At 37.9% G+C, this 19,550-nt stretch overlaps 2 protein-coding genes across 3 annotated transcripts; one reads left to right on the forward strand and one right to left on the reverse strand.

Annotated features, from left to right (window-relative positions):
- Positions 1–901: 901 nt before the first annotated feature.
- LOC132889994 (uncharacterized) lies at positions 902–2,862 on the forward strand. Of its 2 annotated transcripts, XM_060926795.1 has the most exons (6): positions 902–944; positions 1,113–1,493; positions 1,679–1,795; positions 1,893–1,982; positions 2,065–2,108; positions 2,445–2,862. In XM_060926795.1, the coding sequence occupies exons 1-6, from the start codon at positions 902–904 to the stop codon at positions 2,589–2,591; spliced, it is 822 nt and encodes a 273-aa protein (XP_060782778.1). In that variant the 3' UTR covers positions 2,592–2,862. The 2 variants fall into 2 exon arrangements, 1 of the variants encoding a protein (XP_060782778.1); XR_009655127.1 differs by lacking the exons at positions 902–944; positions 1,113–1,493; positions 1,679–1,795; positions 1,893–1,982 and having other exon boundaries at positions 2,065–2,102; positions 2,445–2,528.
- An 11,832-nt stretch (positions 2,863–14,694) lies between these two features.
- On the reverse strand, positions 14,695–18,860 carry LOC132890330 (uncharacterized). Its single transcript, XM_060927140.1, has 3 exons — positions 18,810–18,860; positions 18,356–18,703; positions 14,695–15,056 (listed from the first exon to the last, which is right to left on the reverse strand). Exons 1-3 carry the CDS (start codon positions 18,850–18,852, stop codon positions 14,695–14,697), a joined length of 753 nt encoding a protein of 250 aa, XP_060783123.1. The 5' UTR covers positions 18,853–18,860.
- Positions 18,861–19,550: the final 690 nt, after the last annotated feature.

Genomic DNA, 19,550 nt, shown 5'->3' on the forward strand with positions numbered 1-19,550 from the left:
CAAGAGGTAAGTACCTCCAGATAATTCTGCGCAATTTAGTGAATGTTAATTATAGGACAGTTTAACCCTGTAACTATGAAGCCAACTACAGGAATGAGGTGAGCCAACTGGTCCAGTGGAGTAAAGACAACAATCTCTTCCTGAATGTGGGGAAGACCAAAGAGATAGTGGTCGACTTCAGAAGAGGTCACTCACAGCATCCCACTCTGACCACTGACGGTGATGCAGTGGAGAGGGTGAGCAGCACCAAATTCCTAGGGATGCACATCACTGAGGACGTCTCCTGGTCCAACAACACCGCATTCCTGGCCAAGAAGGCTCAAACTCACATTTCGATTCTCCTATATGTCCTGGATATACAGTGAATTGACAATAAAATACTTTGAATCTTGAATCTTGACCTTGAGGTTACATTTGTGCTTCATATCTCAGAAGAGCACAACACTGACACGCCCATGTTCCAGGATGGTCACTATTGGGTCAAATGTGTCACGAGATCATTCACTTTTACAGCATTTACATTTAATGATTTGGAATTTTGTTCATACAAGTTAAATTAAGAAGGTGACTAAAATAAACAATAAGGCATTGGTGTAGGCGCACGAGAGTGTACGAGTAAACCACATTTTCCATTCTGTCAGAACATTTTTGTCAAGACCTCACTGTGCAACACCAAAACACAAATATGGAACAATGTGGGGTCGATGTAGACAGATCAGAATATCATGTGCTCTCTGATCATGTCTTTTTTTTTTTATTGCACCCAATCACGTCATATTCTGGGGCGTGTTCAGTACAGAGTGCCTGGAGTATAAATATAAATCCAAACCCTGCTTCAAGTGCATTCATATTCTGTTCATAAATGAGATACAAACACTGTAGAAGTACGAAGAAATGAAAAATGACTTGTTTCTGGCTTTTAATTTTGATCTTCAGCACCATGTGTAAGTAATATGAGTCAATTATTCACATCTAGTTTCAAAAATAAAAGAAGTCTATTGAGCTTATTACTCTCAACCACTTTGTGAAGCTGTATGTTGAAGCATTTTTGTTGATGTTTTTGAAATGCATTCACTATCTAATTAATGTGTTTTTTGTTTCTTCTTTTCTAGATCCAGTCCAACCTGGTAGATGCTGGGTTGCTGCACAATCCCTCACAGAGTCAGGAGTTTATCAGCCTGATAAAGAGCTCAGTGTGGATATCGGAGACTCGGCGACTCTGCAGTGTTGTATTTCTGAAAATGTAGTTGGGATGATCGCCTGGTTTAAGCAACCGAACAGAAAAAAACCTCAGATTATAGTCAAACTCTTTAAAGATGTTGATGAAACATTTACCATTGAATTCCAAAATCCTGGTTTTCAGACAGAAAAACATTTAAACTGCTTCAATTTGACCATTTTAAACATCATTCAGTCTGATGAAGCCATGTACTACTGTGCACTGACGAGACCCAACCTTGTGTTTGCAGATGGAACTTATTTAAAAATTAAAGGTAGGATTTCCACTAAACTTTCTTAAACTCCTGCTTTAATGTCGTGATATTTTTCCTTATTATCATTAACATGTTCAACCTGGAAGACAAATAATCCTGAAGTAGTGAAATGTTCACTGTGTTTTCTTCTTCAACTACACTGAGTTACAGACTTTTAGTCAGTGAATGATGATAAATGTTTCCAGGTGAACATGTTACTATTGAATCAGAAACATCTAAACCAGCTCTGGGTGATAATTCAGTGGGCTGTGAACCAACACTGCATGGAAACAGCACGGACATGAACACACAAGAGAAAACAGGTCAGATGCCTGATAATTCACTATTAATTAATCATCCTTAATTCATAATATAGTGAAATCACATTCTCAGAAGTGACCAGATCTCTCCACTCCTCAGTGCTCGGTTTGGGAACGGCTTTGGGTTTGTGTGCACTTCTGATTTTCTGTCTCATTTATTTCATACTGAGGAGAAGAAAATGGGATAAAAGTAAGTGATTCTCTGATCAGATAAAAATTCCAGTGACTTTTATTCTTATCAAAGACACTAATGTGTGTTTCTGTATTAATAGTAAACGCTTCTGTAGAAAATTCTCCAGGAATGAATCAGGTACGTGTGCAATAAAAATAGCACTGGATTTTATTCTATTATATACTCTACATTTTAATCATGTTGTTTTTAAAATGTAGATATCACTATGTCTCCTTTATTTACTCATTAGTCTACATGTGAAATGTTGCTCCATTCAGATATTTTTCCTGATAATGTTCTCGATGTCATTTATACAGTCAGTTTGATCAGATTTCACAACAATCCCCAGCTTTTATGTTTAATGTTGATGAACATTAACTGTGTAGTGAGTGTGTATCGTGCAGTTCCACAGATTGTCTGGTTTTTACTGTGAGCTGAAATTCTTATTTTGTTTTTGCTTTATTATTAATATTTTTAAAGGAATCTGAAGCTGAAACACTGAATTATGCAGCTGTGCATTTCTCTAAGAGGAAACCCAAAGCTGAAACAAAGAAATCTGGTTCATCAGATGAGTGTGTGTACGCTGATGTGAATAAAACTGCACGCTGTAACATAAATGATTCATAATAAATGGAGAAACACACGACAGAAGCAGTGAAAATGTTTTAGCAGGTTAAATATCTCGACTGTGTGTCAATTTATTCCATATTTTTCATTACAAGCTTTTAATCACTCAAAGATTATTAAACTATTGTTAAATATTTTTGCTCATTTCAGCTGGACAGATAATTGATCTGCAGAATGATGAACGGATTTCTAGAAGCAAAATGACTGTATTTGGTGAAAGTACAAAAAAAGGGAAAAAACAGAAAGCTGATAATATTTTTATATTTGTTCACAATAGCTAAATAATAATCCATATTAAATAAATTTGCCCATAATCATGATATTTTTATTCACTGTTGCAAAATGTTCTTTATCCCCTTCAGACCTGATTTTTTTTTTTCTACTGGGAAAAAAAAAATGTTTCCACAGCTGATTTTTACTTTTCTTCAATGTAGAAATGAAGTCCAAATATAAATTTTTTGCCAACTCATATTTTTATTCTTTTTTTTTTGTCCATTGCAACAGACACCAGGACTAAATGAACATAAAATCTCAAGAAACCTTCAGAACAACTTGCCATATTATTTAAGTAACATTTTATTTATTTATTTATTTATTTAGTATTATTTTATATTATATTTTATATGAGTAATGCATTGAAACAATTTTGGTTTGGTACAAAGCACAGCTGAATGTTGCATTTGTCACAAAAGACTTATATATACATATACCGTAGATCCTCTTGCATCTGGTAGCTTCTTTCTTGTCATCATAATTCGGCATGTGGTCCATCATGTCTAACTGTACTTCAGGTCGGAGCCTTATATTCTGATCATGTTTGGGTTGATGGATGTGAACTGGCTCAGGAGACGTGCTGGACCTTCCACGTTTCACCCCCACTGGTTTTTCCACTCTCACAAGACATTCATTTAGAAATGAAGCAGATCCAGGATGGTAGTGAAAGGCCTACAATGCTATTTAATCTCTTCCTTCCTGGTAACTGTTAGATCCTCATGCTCCTCTGTCCCTACACTGTCTTCTACCTCAACCTCAGCTGCTACCTCAAATTCTTCTGGTATTCAATGACAGTGAAACCTCTCCATTGTCATTGTCCTTCTCTGAAACCAATAAAACATCATCTTTTACTCACTTTACTCCCTTACTCCTGGTCTCATCTGCCTCATTTCCTGAATCCAAGCAGTCAAGAACAGACAGTTCTCCATTCAGAGGTTCAAGAAAGTCTGTGATTTTATACTCTAAAAGTACATCATTATTTAAAAAAAAAAAACTTTGATGAGGATTAGTATATTGTCAAACTACATTTTGGCTCTGAAATGCTTCCAGAAATTCACAGCCTGGTATACGAACACTAAATCATCAAGCTCCTGCTGTTGTCTTTCAGCACCTGAAGTCCATTGTGATGGACATTAAACTTAAATCCTGTGCTTTAGAGCTTTGAAATATATTCAAGTTAACTTTAAATACAATCACTTGATAAGATTAAGATTATATTTAGAGCAAATATATTACACTACCATAGACATAAATTAATATCGAAAGGTGAGAAAGGTGCTTGGCTCCTCCTCTTGTCCACATGGTGAGCCATGCTTGTCTTGTGTGATGGCTGAAACTTTCTGAGAGCAAGTTACAGGTCATAACTTCATTGTGATTGGATAATCAGGAACCAATCAGTGACCAAGCATTATTACCCCGCCCACGATGGAGTAGGTGGGGCGAGGTATTGTAATCAGAATGGTTTGCTTGTTTGTCTGTCTAACAATCTAGCATGTAGACGGTTGCACTGATTGAATTCATATTGCCAGCGTAGGTGGGCAATGGTTTGGAGATTTCCTGATTAAATTTTGGGGGTGATCGGATCAAGGTGAAGGTCAAGGTCACTGGAATCGAGCTGTGGCTGGACAGCAAGCTGGACTGGACTTGCAACACCAATCACTTATACAGGAAGGGACAGAGCAGGCTATACTTCCTTAGGAGGCTGCGGTCCTTTAACATCTGCAGGAAACTCCTGTGGATGTTCTATCAGTGTGTGGTCTCCAGTGTCCTGTTTTACACCTTGGTGTGCTGGGGGGGGCAACACATCCAAGAAGGACACATCCAGGCTGGACAAACTGATCAGGCGGGCCGGCTCTGTGGTCGGCATGAAGCTGGACTCTCTGGTGATGGTGGTGGAGAAGAGGACTATGGACAAACTATTGAACATCCTAGACGATGCCAGTCACCCTCTGCACACCATCATCAGCAACCAGAGGAGCCTGTTCAGTGACAGAATGCTCCTTCCCAAGTGCAGGATGAACAGACTCAAAAACTCCTTTGTCCTTCACGCCATCAGACTGTACAACTCCTCTCTGGGGGGGAGGAGGGGTAACAGGAGGACAGAGGATGGGAAGGACCAGTAGCCTAGCCTGACAATAAGCAATACCGGGCAATGTGCAATATAAAGTGCAACATAAAGTGCAATATCTCTCCTGCTGCCCCCCTTTCCCCCTCCCCTCTCTCCCCCTTCCTCTCTTCCCCATATCTTATTCTTTTTATATTTGTATATGTAAATACTTAATTTATTTTAATTTATCTTGAAGTTTTCTCTATTTATTTTCTCTGTTTATCTGTAATGATGCTGCTGGAATCTTAATTTCCCTGAGGGAACCCTCCCAAAGGGATCAATAAAGTTTTATCTAATCTAATCTAATCTAATCTAATCTAATCTAATCTAATCTAATCTAATCTAATCTAATCTAATCTAATCTAATCTAATATTTCAGTCAAAATAACATGTTCCATTATAACTCAAAAACGGTTGCCGATAGACAGATGTTTACTCTTATGAACATATTGGAACTCCCCCATAGGGCCTTTCATTTGGCACCATGATCTTTGACCTAGAGTGACCTTGAAAGGTCAAACTCAAGCTCATGGATTTTTAGAGGGCTGTAATTTGAAAACGGTTGATGGTAGACAGATATTAACCCTTATCAACTTATAGGAAGTGACATATGGGCTTTCATTTGCCACCATAACCTTTGACCTTCAATGACTTTGAAATGTCAATCTGAAAGTCACAGATTTTCAGAGAGCTATAACTTGAAAATTGTTAATGGCAGGCAGAAATTTAGCCTTATCACTGTGTAGGAAGTGCCACATGGGCTTTCATTTGGCATCGTGACTTTTGACCTTGAGTGGCCTTTAAAGGTCAAACTCAAGGTCACGGATTTTCAGAGTGCTATAACTTGAAAACGGTTGATGGTCGACAGAAATTTAGCCTTATCAACATGTAGGAAGTGCCATATGGGCTTTCATTTGACACCATGATCTTTGACCTTGAGTGACCTTGAAAGATCAAACTGAAGGTCATGGGCTTTCATAGGACTATACCCTGACAGCTGAAGATTGAGAAGTATTACCATTATCAGCATATAGGTATAAAATAAGTGCTGCCAGGTGAGGTTTGTTTTGCCTGGCAACACTTGTTCAAAAAAAAAAAAAAAAGGGGGTTATAGTTCAGGGTCTGAAGGGGTTAAACTCATTATCTCTAGCCGCTTTATCCTTCTACAGGGTCGCAGGCAAGCTGGAGCCTATCCCAGCTGACTACGGGCGAAAGGCGGGGTACACCCTGGACAAGTCGCCAGGTCATCACAGGGCTGACACATAGACAACCATTCACACTGGGGTTAAACTGTCCTATTATTAACATTCACTAAATTGTCATAGTTACCTCAATTTTTTGTTTGATTGTTTTTTGTTTGTTTAATAGGACGCTTCCATGTTGCACTTTGTGTGGATTTTGTCATGTTATCTGTATGACTGTGAGTTTTGCTCAAGACAAAATAAATTTATTCACAATTTAACTAAAGACATAACAAAAATCTTCAACATTATCAGATAATTTCTGGCTTTAAACAAAAGTTATGTTCTATTACTGGCGCAGAGGACTACCTCAGAATTCTTCAGCATAAACCATGAGAAACTTGAACATGACTTGGGACGTGGGAGTTACAGGACAGTGAACCCAAACACACATCAGAGCTGGTTGTGGAGGATAAAGCAGGCTAACATTAAGCTTAAAACAAGTCCTGACTCCAACCCTATTGAAAATATATGGACCATGCTTATACAACCCCGATTCCAAAAAAGTTGGGACAAAGTACAAATTGTAAATAAAAATGGAATGCAGTGATGTGGAAGTTTCAAAATTCCATATTTTATTCAGAATAGATCATAGATGACATATCAAATGTTTAAACTGAGAAAATGTATCATTTAGGGAGAAAAAATTAGGTGATTTTAAATTTCATGACGACAACACATCTCAAAAAAGTTGGGACAAGGCCATGTTTACCACTGTGAGACATCCCCTTTTCTCTTTACAACAGTCTGTAAATGTCTGGGGACTGAGGAGACAAGTTGCTCAAGTTTAGGGATAGGAATGTTAACCCATTCTTGTCTAATGCAGGATTCTAGTTGCTCAATTGTCTTAGGTCTTTTTTTGTCGTATCTTCCGTTTTATGATGCTCCAAAAGTTTTCTATGGGTGAAAGATCTGGACTGCAGGCTGGCCAGTTCAGTACCCGGACCCTTCTTCTACGCAGCCATGATGCTGTAATTGATGCAGTATGTGGTTTGGTATTGTCATGTTGGAAAATGCAAGGTCTTCCCTGAAAGAGACGTCGTCTGGATGGGAGCATATGTTGCTCTAGAACCTGGATATACCTTTCAGCATTGATGGTGTCTTTCCAGATGTGTAAGCTGCCCATGCCACACGCACTAATGCAACCCCATACCATCAGAGATGCAGGCTTCTGAACCGAGCGCTGATAACAACTTGGGTCGTCCTTCTCCTCTTTAGTCCGAATGACACGGCGTCCCTGATTTCCATAAAGAACTTCAAATTTTGATTCGTCTGACCACAGAACAGTTTTCCACTTTGCCACAGTCCATTTTAAATGAGCCTTGACCCAGAGAAGACGTCTGCGCTTTTGGATTGTGTTTAGATATGGCTTCTTCTTTGAACTATAGAGTTTTAGCTGGCAACGGCAGATGGCACGGTGAATTGTGTTCACAGATAATGTTCTCTGGAAATATTCCTGAGCCCATTTTGTAATTTCCAATACAGAAGCATGCCTGTATGTGATGCAGTGCCGTCTAAGGGCCCGAAGATCACGGGCACCCAGTATGGTTTTCCGGCCATGACCCTTACGCACAGAGATTCTTCCAGATTCTCTGAATCTTTTGATGATATTATGCACTGTAGATGATGATATGTTCAAACTCTTTGCAATTTTACACTGTCAAACTCCTTTCTGATATTGCTCCACTATTTGTCGGCGCTGAATTAGGGGGATTGGTGATCCTCTTCCCATCTTTACTTCTGAGAGCCGCCAATACTCCAAGATGCTCTTTTTATACCCAGTCATGTTAATGACCTATTGCCAATTGACCTAATGAGTTGCAATTTGGTCCTCCAGCTGTTCCTTTTTTGTATCTTTAGCTTTTCCAGCCTCTCATTGCCCCTGTCCCAACATTTTTGAGATGTGTTGCTGTCATGAAATTTCAAATGAGCCAATATTTGGCAAGAAATTTCAAAATGTCTCACTTTCGACATTTGATATGTTGTCTATGTTCTATTGTGAATACAATATCAGTTGTTGAGAACTTCCACATCATTGCATTCAGTTTTTATTTACAATTTGTACTTTGTCCCAACTTTTTTGAAATCGGGGTGGTAAATCGAGTCCATGCCAAGAAAATAATAATAATAATAATAATAATAATAATAATAATAATAATAATAATAATAATAATAATAAATTGAACTGTACCAATTCGACCAGGAAGAGTCATGAAATATCCAACCAGAGTTCTGCCAGAAGCTTGTTCATGGTAAACAAAAATGTTTGTTCAAGGTGAATCTTGCAAAAAGACATTTTACCCAAATATTAGGTGTGCTCTATGTATAATTTTGACCCTGGGTTCTCTTTTTTTCATTTTTTTTAAATTAAAGATGTATGCTGGACATTCGGCCACAGTAAAAGAACAGTTCAAAGAAATTACTGAAAACGCAAATATCACCATGACATTCATCTCCAAGATGACATTCATGTCACTGTATGTAAACTTCTGACCACAACTGTATGTCATGATATCTCTGTGCAGCACTGAAACATACACAGTATCTGGACCAATGTGGTGGAGATGTAGGTCAGAATACAGTATACTTGCTGATCACACCATATTCTTGGGCGTGTTCAGCACACAGCGTATAAACTCAAGCCCTGCTTCAAGTGCATTCATATTCTGATGAGAAATGAGACGCAAACAGTGTAGAATTTATAAGGAATGAAAAAATGACTTGTTTTGGGAATTTAATTCTGATCTTCAGCACCATGTGTAAGTAATACGAGTCAATTATTCCCATCATTTTTTTTTAATTGTGACACAAACAATAATTAAGATTAAAAAAAAGAAACCTGGAGTGTGCATAGGTTTTCACCCCCCAAAGTCAATACTTTGTCGAGACACCTTTTGCTATAATTACAGCTGCAGGTTTCTTGGGGTATGTTTCTATTAGCTTAGCACATCTAGCCACTCGGATTGTTGTCCATTCCTCAAGGCAAAACTGCTCCAACTCCTTCAAGTTGTGTTGGTTCTCAATCGGATTGAGGTCTGGGCTTTGACTTGGTTGTTCCAAGACATTTAATACTTTTGCAAAACATTGATATCAGGACTTACTGATATCATTCCTTTCACATTGTTCAAGTTTAATTTCATTTTATCTTTAATAATTATTCGTATGTAAAAATACCATCATTGCATTCATTACCTCATGAAATTAATTTAATTAATTCTTTATTTCTAGATCCAGTCCAACCTGGTAGATGCTGGGTTACTGGACAATCCCTCACTGAGCCACCAGTTTATCAGCCTGATAAAGAGCTCAGTGTGAATATCGGAGACTCAGCGACTCTACGGTGTTGTGTTTCTGAAAACATTGTCGGGATCATCGTCTGGTTTAAGCAACCAAAGTGAAAACAACCTCAGACGATGGTCATGCTGTATAAAAGTGCCGAAGACAAGTTTTACACAAAATCCCAAAACACTCCTTTCCAAATCGAAACGTATGGAAACTGTTTCAATACGACGATTTTAAAAACCACCCGGTCTGATGAAGCCATGTACTACTGTGCACGCAGATCCCCAGACACGGTGTTTGGAGATGGGACTTATTTAAAAATTAAAGGTAGGATTTCTGTTCAATTTGATTTTGTAACTGGTTTTGTACCATGCAGCAGTGTTGTGCTTTTTATCACAATGAGCATGTTCAAGCTGAAAAAGTGAACTGTGATGAATGTTTATAGGGAGCAGGTTAACACTAACTGTGTTTTCTTGAACAAAACAGAGTTCCACATATTTAGTCCGTGAATGATAAAAATGTTCATGATGCTATTTCATCAGAAACATCTAAACCAGCTCTGTGTGATAATTCAGTGGGCTGTGAACCAACACTGTATGGAAACAGCACTAACATGAACACACAAGAGAAAACAGGTAATGCCATCATTTATAATATAGTGTGATAAAATAAAATGGTAACATTCTCAGAAGTGACCAGATCTCTCCACTCCTCAGTGCTCGGTTTGGGAACGGCTTTGGGTTTGTGTGCACTTCTGATTTTCTGTCTCATTTATTTCATACTGAGGAGAAGAAAATGGGATAAAAGTAAGTGATTCTGTGATCAGATAATGATGACTTCAGTTCACTTCTGTCACTAATCGGCTTTTGTTCCATATTAATAGTGAAGGCTTCAACAGAAGGTTCAGCAGGAACGAGACAGGTACAGCACATGTGCAAAAAAATATCGTGTCTGTTTTATAATTCTGTAATTTTGTTTATAAAGTCTGTATTTTCTATAGAGATGACAATCTCTACTTTAGCCATGTACACTACCGTTCAAAAGTTTGGGGTCACCCAGAAAATTTAGTGTTTTCCATGAAAAGTCACACTTTTATTTACCACCATAAGTTGTAAAATGAATAGAAAATATAGTCAAGACATTTTTCTGGCCATTTTGAGCATTTAATCGACCCCACAAATGTGATGCTCCAGAAACTCAATCTGCTCAAAGGAAGGTCAGTTTTATAGCTTCTCTAAAGAGCTCAACTGTTTTCAGCTGTGCTAACATGATTGTACAAGGGTTTTCTAATCATCCATTAGCCTTCTGAGGCAATGAGCAAACACATTGTACCATTAGAACACTGGAGTGAGAGTTGCTGGAAATGGGCCTCTATACACCTATGGAGATATTGCACCAAAAACCAGACATTTGCAGCTAGAATAGTCATTTACCACATTAGCAATGTATAGAGTGGATTTCTGATTAGTTTAAAGTGATCTTCTTTGAAAAGAACAGTGCTTTTCTTTCAAAAATAAGGACATTTCAAAGTAACCCCAAACTTTTGAACGGTAGTGTATGAGTCTCCGAACTGATCGCTCTTCACTCCTAATGTATTTTATTAACATGCTGAGACAGTCGAATACTGTTCACTATGTTCATTACAGCTTTATACAAAGCCTCTTTTTTTTCCAGCATTCTGACACTGAAACACTGAATTACACACCTTTGCGTTTTACCAAGAGGAAAGCCAAAGCTGAGAAAAGGAAAACTGGCTTCTCGGAGAAGTGTGTGTACTCTGATGTGAAATAAAATTACATAAAATGTTTTATGCAACAAAAATGATCCCATGTTTTTACTTCTGTACATGTGTTTAAAGAAGTGTGTACGTACAGTTTAACCTTCATGAACAATTAACACTCGTGATAAAACAAGAACAAGACTTTTGTCATGTCAACTCCAGTTCACATCACAACTTGTAGGCTACAAACATGGCTCACCCTCACTCACTGGACTTCTGATCATGTTCCCAATCACACCTACACCTGGACAAACAGACCGCGGACATACAGCAACGCTCAGAGTATCACTGTCTGATTTACCAACCTCTTTGATTGTTTGCCTTTGCTTGTTTACTGGTTTTGCACTTCCTGGATTCTGCTTTGTCTCTGTGGTTCACTGATCACCTGAATCTCTGACCTTGATCTTATTTCAAGTGTGAGACTGTTTGCTTGAATTTAATAAAAATCACCTGTAATTCCAACCGTCTCCACCATCTGACATGACATTGCAAAATTTCTGTCTTTAAGGATTTCTTCATCGTCTGCTCTCCACTCTCGGATTGTCATGTGACTCTAAATGCACGCTTTATTAAAAGTGAGTGCACTTGTTTGGTGATGTATTACTGACAAAATAGTTTAGATAAATAAGATGTGCATGAAGATGTTTTTTTTTTTTTTAACACATCATCATCAGTCACAGCAGTTAGCCACAAGTGCAGGAAATGAAATTTGTCACTAACACGTGTTCACTTGTTATCGAAAAAGCACTTGTAGTGAGTTTTATAACAGTGTGCGTAATTCTGGCATTAACACTACAGGACATGCTCTTTGAAAATGTCCCAGTGTAGATATAAAATACACTTCAAGGACAAGTCTGTAGATTTTTTGTCACTGAACATCATCATACACAAAGTGAACTCCAAGAACAGATTGATTTTTGACTGTGCGGAATTTCACGCAGAAAGAATCACACACCTGGATTTTTATTTCACTGACATTAGGTTTTAGTCCTCAGATCGAATCTCACAGTCCGAATCAGTGCACAAGAGAAAACTCACCACACGTGGAATAAATTTCACTTCTGAAAAGTAAACCTTAAAACAGAACTCTTTAATACATTAAATGAAATAAATTAGAAATATAATCTAGGTACCAGAAGACACTTCAGAATAAATACAATCAGGTTTTTCTGTCTTTCTTGTCACTCTTTTCGTTTTGTTCTTTTTGAAATGTAAAGCCGCGTAATTCAGCTCCACTGCATCACGACCCTGTGAGAACGAACAGACAAACAGAGATCTCAATCATCACAGTGACACTGAGAAATCGAGGAGTTTGTTCCTGAGAGAATGGAGACATTATTTAAGATTATTTACCTGATTGGGTGTTTCCTCGACCACACAATCTCGTTGAGATCTCACTGTCAAAAGAAAGGGGAATATATATATATATACACACACAGTGGGGCAAAAAAGTATTTAGTCAGCCACCAATTGTGCAAGTTCTCCCACTTAAAAAGATGAGAGAGGCCTGTAATTTTCATCATAGGTACACTTCAACTATGAGAGACAGAATGGGGGGAAAGAATCCAGGAAATCCCATTGTAGGATTTTTAAAGAATTAATTGGTAAATTCCTCGGTAAAATAAGTATTTGGTCACCTACAAACAAGCAAGATTTCTGGCTCTCACAGACCTGTAACAACTTCTTTAAGAGGCTCCTCTGTCCTCCACTCGTTACCTGTATTAATGGCACCTGTTTGAACTCGTTATCAGTATAAAAGACACCTGTCCACAACCTCAAACAGTCACACTCCAAACTCCACTATGGCCAAGACCAAAGAGCTGTCAAAGGACACCAGAAACAAAATTGTAGACCTGCACCAGGCTGGGAAGACTGAATCTGCAATCAGTAAGCAGCTTGGTGTGAAGAAATCAACTGTGGGAGCAATTATTAGAAAATGGAAGACATACAAGACCACTGATAATCTCCCTCGAGCTGGGGCTCCACGCAAGATCTCACCCCGTGGGGTCAAAATGATCACAAGAACAGTGAGCAAAAATCCCAGAACCACATGGGGGGACCTAGTGAATGACCTGCAGAGAGCTGGGACCAAAGTAACAAAGGCTACCATCAGTAACACACTACGCCGCCAGGGACTCAAATCCTGCAGTGCCAGACGTGTCCCCCTGCTTAAGCCAGTACATGTCCAGGCCCATCTGAAGTTTGCTAGAGAGCATTTGGATGATCCAGAAGAGGATTGGGAGAATGTCATATGGTCAGATGAAACCAAAATAGAACTTTTTGGTAAAAACTCAACTTGTCGTGTTTGGAGGAGAAAGAATGCTGAGTTGCATCCAAAGAACATCATACCTACTGTGAAGCATGGGGGTGGAAACATCATGCTTTGGGGCTGTTTTTCTGCAAAGGGACCAGGATGACTGATCCGTGTAAAGGAAAGAATGAATGGGGCCATGTATTGTGAGATTTTGAGTGAAAACCTCCTTCCATCAGCAAGGGCATTGAAGATGAAATGTGGCTGGGTCTTTCAGCATGACAATGATTCCAAACACACCGCCCGGGCAACGAAGGAGTGGCTTCGTAAGAAGCATTTCAAGGTCCTGGAGTGGCCTAGCCAGTCTCCAGATCTCAACCCCATAGAAAATCTTTGGAGGGAGTTGAAAGTCCGTGTTGCCCAGCGACAGCCCCAAAACATCACTGCTCTAGAGGAGATCTGCATGGAGGAATGGGCCAAAATACCAGCAACAGTGTGGGAAAACCTTGTGAAGGCTTACAGAAAATGTTTGACCTCTTTCATTGCCAACAAAGGGTATATAACAAAGTATTGAGATGAACTTTTGTTATTGACCAAATGCTTCTTTTCCACCATAATTTGCAAATAAATTATTTAAAAATCAGACAATGTAATTTTCTGGATTTTTTTTTCTCATTTTGTCTCTCATAGTTGAAGTGTACCTATGATGAAAATTACAGGCCTCTCTCATCTTTTAAAGTGGGAGAACTTGCACAATTGGTGACTGACTAAATACTTTTTTGCCCCACTGTGTATATATATATATAAAACACTGATTACATGCGTATATATATGTTTTCTAGAACGTAAGGGATATTTGTTGGAATGTTAGAAATCTAAACAAAGCATTCGGAAATACTGAAGTAGACAGACAAATTAATTAGCAAAATTCTATGCACTTCTGTATGATTCAGGCTCACCTCTGATTTGTTCACAGTTCCTCATTTTACAGATTATAAAAGCTTGAGCGAAGATCACAACCACACACACTGCCACCACCACTGCGAGGTAGATCACTTCAGGACCGAAAGAACACCGATCATATTAACAATTTCATAGATAGATAGATAGATAGATAGATAGATAGATAGATAGATGGATGGATGGATGGATGGATGACAGAACTTTTATTACCAACCAAATTTTGGAGAGTTCTCCAACTGTACTTGAGTCCCGTTCCCAAAAATGATCTTCCCACACACGGCCACAGCGCAGTAGTAAGTTCCAGTATCAGTGATGCTGAGGATGTTCTTGGAGAAGTCGTACACACAGGTGTGTGTAGAAGAGCCGCTCTCACACTGACGGCTGCTGTTGTGATGAGTGTAAATGATTTGAGGATGGGATTGTGGTGAAGCAGCTCTGAACCAGAGCACTTGGTGTTCTGCTGCTCTGCTCTCAGAGAGAACCGAGCACTGCAGAGTCACTGACGCTCCTGCAGGAACCGAGTCCAACACGCCGCTCTGGATCACTGACACTTTTACATCTCCATCACCTGTTCAGAGTGACAGAGATGGGGTGAGATCTCAGGCATTTTTCTGTACATTTACCAGTAAACTGTTTTTCAAACAAGTTCTCAAACTGAAAGGACAAGAGTAGAAGAATCACGGCTACAGAATCGCTCGACTAAAAAGAAAAAAAAAAACAGTCTTGATGTGATAAAGTAAGTCAGTAAGGAATGAAAGTTTGCTTATATCATGCTTTTCACAGAGAAACATCACAAAGTGCTTAACAAGAGCTATTTTACAGTACAGCATAAAAACAAAAAGAATAGATGATGAAGTTACCACCAGAGCTATGCATTTCAAAGACTTATAAAACTAACAAGCAGACAGATTCATCTATATCCCCCACCCTGCCAGCAGATTTGTTGGAAGTTTCTATCCATTGGCTTTATCCAGCCAAGAAACCACTCCATTGTATGATAAAACTCTTTATCATGCAAACAGTAATGCTTACAGTTTCAAATTAGTGTTAATTCAGTCATAGCCGGAGTTCATAAATTCATTCCAGTGCAAGGAAATTGGTTCATTTCTGTTAAGCAGTGAAGGTGTTTTACTTGTATAACTACCATGTTCATTTCAGTACACATGGAAGTACTGTATTGGATATAATATGAGCCCTGCTCCAATCAGCTACCACTCAACAAAAACCTGTAGAACTGCAACAAGTGCAGATGCCAATCTACACATTTTCCTTTTTTTTCTTCTTCTTCTTCTTTAGCATTAAAAAATAACAGGGATTTATCACATTCAGTACAATATGTGACAATCAGGGGTGGAGACTGAAAGATCTTCAGGTCTATGTCTAATGCCCCAAAGCATTATAATTAATTCCCTAATTATAATCAGTACCTTTCACGGTATCCATAAAGGTTGTATTCTTAATTAATTGAGGAAGTCGTCTACCCTACTGCAGCTGTGCTTTTGTAAATGTTCATGAAATATAAAAGGTCTGAAATGTCACTTTACAAACACATCAAAACAAGTAAATGTGTGAAATGGTAATATCGCTCAAAAATTCCTTTTCATTCATATTCAGAATGTATTTTTATAGAAACATGAAAAATTATTCAATTTTCTCGTATCAAAAGGCACATCTACATCATCTATTAAACGATATACCAAGTTTCAAGATATTATTTGTCACATTTTTTCAAGTTCTGCTGCAGGAAACCAACCCGACCTCTTTACACTGACCTCAGCAGCCCATGGCATAAACCCATTGGACCTTTGGTCCAAGTGAGGTAAAAATGAAAATTTCTTACATTTCTTAGAATCAAAAGGCACATATGTATATACATTACTCAATCAACACATATTCCAACTTTCAAGACCAAACCACTCATAGTTTTCTAGTTCTGCTATGGAAACAAAACCTACCCTGAAGACTAAAATGAAAATTTTTAAAATTCCTGAGAATGAAAAGGCAAATCTACATCACCTTGTTAACATGTAAACCAAGTTTCAAATCCGTATCATGAATAGTTTTGGATAGATGCTCTGGAAATGAACATTGCACTTAGAAACAAAGTCAAAATCTATTTTTATGTATATATTTGAAAAATACTTTTTTTCTTCAAAAATCCAAAATAGCAAAAGACACCAGTTCACATGTTGCTTGATATGTCTACAAAGTTTCATGAAGATATCTTCAGTAGTTTTCAAAATATGGCCCAGAAATGAAAACGTGACCGGACGGATGGACGGAACCCATTTCTATATCCCCCACCCAAACTTTGTTTGGGCGAGGGATAAAAACACAATTAATAATCCATAAACCACATCCCCAGTGCATTCATATTCCCCAAACACCTGTCTAAAGAGATGTCTTTCGCGATCAGCCCTGTTGTTCCACTGTTTGTCCAACCAACATTTTTAAAACTCCATTTAATATTAGTCAAAGTTGGGATCGTTAAATCAAAGCAATAAAATGTTGAAAAAAAGGCTCTTTACCAAAATCCTCCATCGTGCACATACTGTATCTGTGGCCACCAATGAATGAAACCCTTCACCTGGTGGATATGAGCTTCATGAGTTCTTTTCTCATTGTACTTTTGAGTCTTTAGTCCAGAATGGTTGGGTTTTTTGGACATAAAACAGAGATATAATTCACAAACTCACTGTTTTGGTCCAAATTACTTCTGGTTCTCACACAGAGTCGTCAATTACAGTGAAGTTTTCAATGTTGTCCAGACTGTAAAAAATGATCTGTTGTTTTAACTTAAAGTTCGTACCCGGGCTGCCTTAAAATTTTGAGCTCATTGAAATTCATTTTGTAAATTAACACAATGAGACGAACAATTTAACTTCCGATATGAATTTCAATGAACTCAAAATTTTAAGGCAGCCCGGGTACTAACTTTTTATTTTTTAAGTTAAAACAGCAAACCAATTTTTTTTACAGTGCAGTGTGGACCTCTTAAAACCTCTACAGTGAAGAATGTTTATGTTTTTAGGGATAGAACTCAATCGATCGTGATATTTGGAGATCTGTAAAGCTGCCAATTGTTAAAAGTGTGATATGAATAAAATAATATCATATAATTGAATTGATTTTTTTTTGTTTAAATCTGGCCATAAATTTGGTTCAATTCACTGTGACAGGGACTTTTATTAATTAATTAATTTTTAACAAGCTGTTTTTAAAATTAATTTATTAATTTGCAGTTTAATCACCAATAAATAATTTTTAAAAAGAAAAAATAAATAAACATTTCCAGAATGTATTAATTTCAATTCTCACTGCCGGGGATTTTCACTCATTCATTCATTTTAAATAATGTGGTATTTATTTATTTATAGTTTAATCACAATTTAATACTACTACTACTACTACTACTACTACTAATAATAATAATAATAATAATATACCCTTTCCAGAATGTATTAATTTCAATTCACACTGCTGGGGATTTTATTTTTTTTTTTTTTACAGTTAAATCACCATGATTACCAGAGACGACCCCCCGCCCCCCACTGTAACCCTAGCTGTATAGGTGAGAGGCCGAAGGCTATCGAAACAGAGTTCGGCGCCGCACCCATACGCCTTAAAGAGCTGGTTAGTACTGGGACAGGAGACTGACTGGGAAAACCAGATTCTGGCATCAGAGGGACTTTGACTTGATGACCACAGACCAAAACAAAAACACCACAAAATAGTAATTAAAATAAAGAATTAAAAACCCTAACCCTTTCCAGAATGTATGAACTTGTTATTTATGATGGTAATTAAATATACAGTGTTCAGAAATTGAGTGTGTATTGTACAAACAGTTTAAATTTAGTTAATTACCTCTTACAGCCAAGACAGTTCCTGTGATGAACGAAGCTTTGTCCAAGTAAACTTTCCCACAGTAGTAAAATCCTCCGTCTTCTTTTTTTACATGTGAGATTGTCAGAGAAACGCCATTCTCAGTCTGCTCCATTTTAATTCCTGACGTCTTGTACATGGAGGAAATTTTGATATCTTGATAAGCTAATTTTCCTCCCACTTTTTGAGGCATTTCTCCAAATATTTCTTTGTACCAGAACAAACTTTCACCCTTATTAGTGTCTGTAAATGAGCAGTTAAGAGTCACACGTTCTCCAGACTTCACTGAGAGAAATGATGGTTTGGAAAAATCCACAGATTGGGCTGGAGCTAGAAAATAATAAATAAATAAACAAATAAACAAACTAATTAATAGTAATAATAATAATAATAATAATAATAATAATAGTTTTATTAAAACCTCTTTAAAACTTACTGATGATGTTCAGAGATAAGAGAAGAATCCACAGTGATGTCATCTTCAGAGGTGAAGTCACACTCAGCTCGAGCTGCTGAAAAGCTGCCGTGTTTTTGTTCTTGAGACTTTCATCTGATTGGCTGCTTCAAGTCACGAGTTAAATTTCCTTTTCAGGTAAGTTTCTATTTTTGAACCACACACTAGTTCATCAGAAGTCTGTGGTTTTTGTGTGACATTTCCTCTGCATGTCCAGTGAGATGGAACTAAACCAGGACAAAAACATCAATAAGAAGAAAACTTTTTGAAAATTAAAAGTTGAAGCATTGCTCGGCTTTTCAGTAGATCTTTGTGCACCAGAATATAATCTGTCCTGCAGTGCTCCGGAATCCAACCCTCAGATCTGACAAACCGCACTGCAAACACAGATTTCAGATCAGTGTGAGTTTAATCAGTCGTTCCTCCTGAACATCAGTCCACTCGGATCCTTGTGTTGGTCATTTTTCGTTTCATATACAGTACGGATTTTGGTCAAATGTGATGCTGACCAGTGTGAAAACATCTCATCTCATCTCATCTCATCTCATCTCATCTCATCTCATCTCATCTCATTATCTCTAGCCGCTTTATCCTGTTCTACAAGGTCGCAGGCAAGCTGGAGCCTATCCCAGCTGACTACGGGCGAAAGGCGGGGTACACCCTGGACAAGTCGCCAGGTCATCACAGGGCTGACACATAGACACAGACAACCATTCACACTCA

This window comes from Neoarius graeffei, chromosome 8 (genome assembly GCF_027579695.1).
Source record: "Neoarius graeffei isolate fNeoGra1 chromosome 8, fNeoGra1.pri, whole genome shotgun sequence".
NCBI lineage: Eukaryota > Metazoa > Chordata > Actinopteri > Siluriformes > Ariidae > Neoarius > Neoarius graeffei.

Bases quoted from the DNA above. Each gene is read 5' to 3' on its own strand.
- LOC132890330 (XM_060927140.1), bottom strand. From the start codon at position 18,852: ATGACATCACTGTGGATTCTTCTCTTATCTCTGAACATCATCA. The intron at 18,704-18,809 runs GTAAGTTTTAAA...ATTATTTTCTAG, and splicing joins CTTATCTCTGAACATCATCA to CTCCAGCCCAATCTGTGGAT. The intron at 15,057-18,355 runs GTAATTAACTAA...CACTCTGAACAG, and splicing joins AACTGTCTTGGCTGTAAGAG to GTGATGGAGATGTAAAAGTG.
- LOC132889994 (XM_060926795.1), top strand. From the start codon at position 902: ATGACTTGTTTCTGGCTTTTAATTTTGATCTTCAGCACCATGT. The intron at 1,494-1,678 runs GTAGGATTTCCA...AAATGTTTCCAG, and splicing joins AACTTATTTAAAAATTAAAG to GTGAACATGTTACTATTGAA. The intron at 1,796-1,892 runs GTCAGATGCCTG...TCCACTCCTCAG, and splicing joins GAACACACAAGAGAAAACAG to TGCTCGGTTTGGGAACGGCT.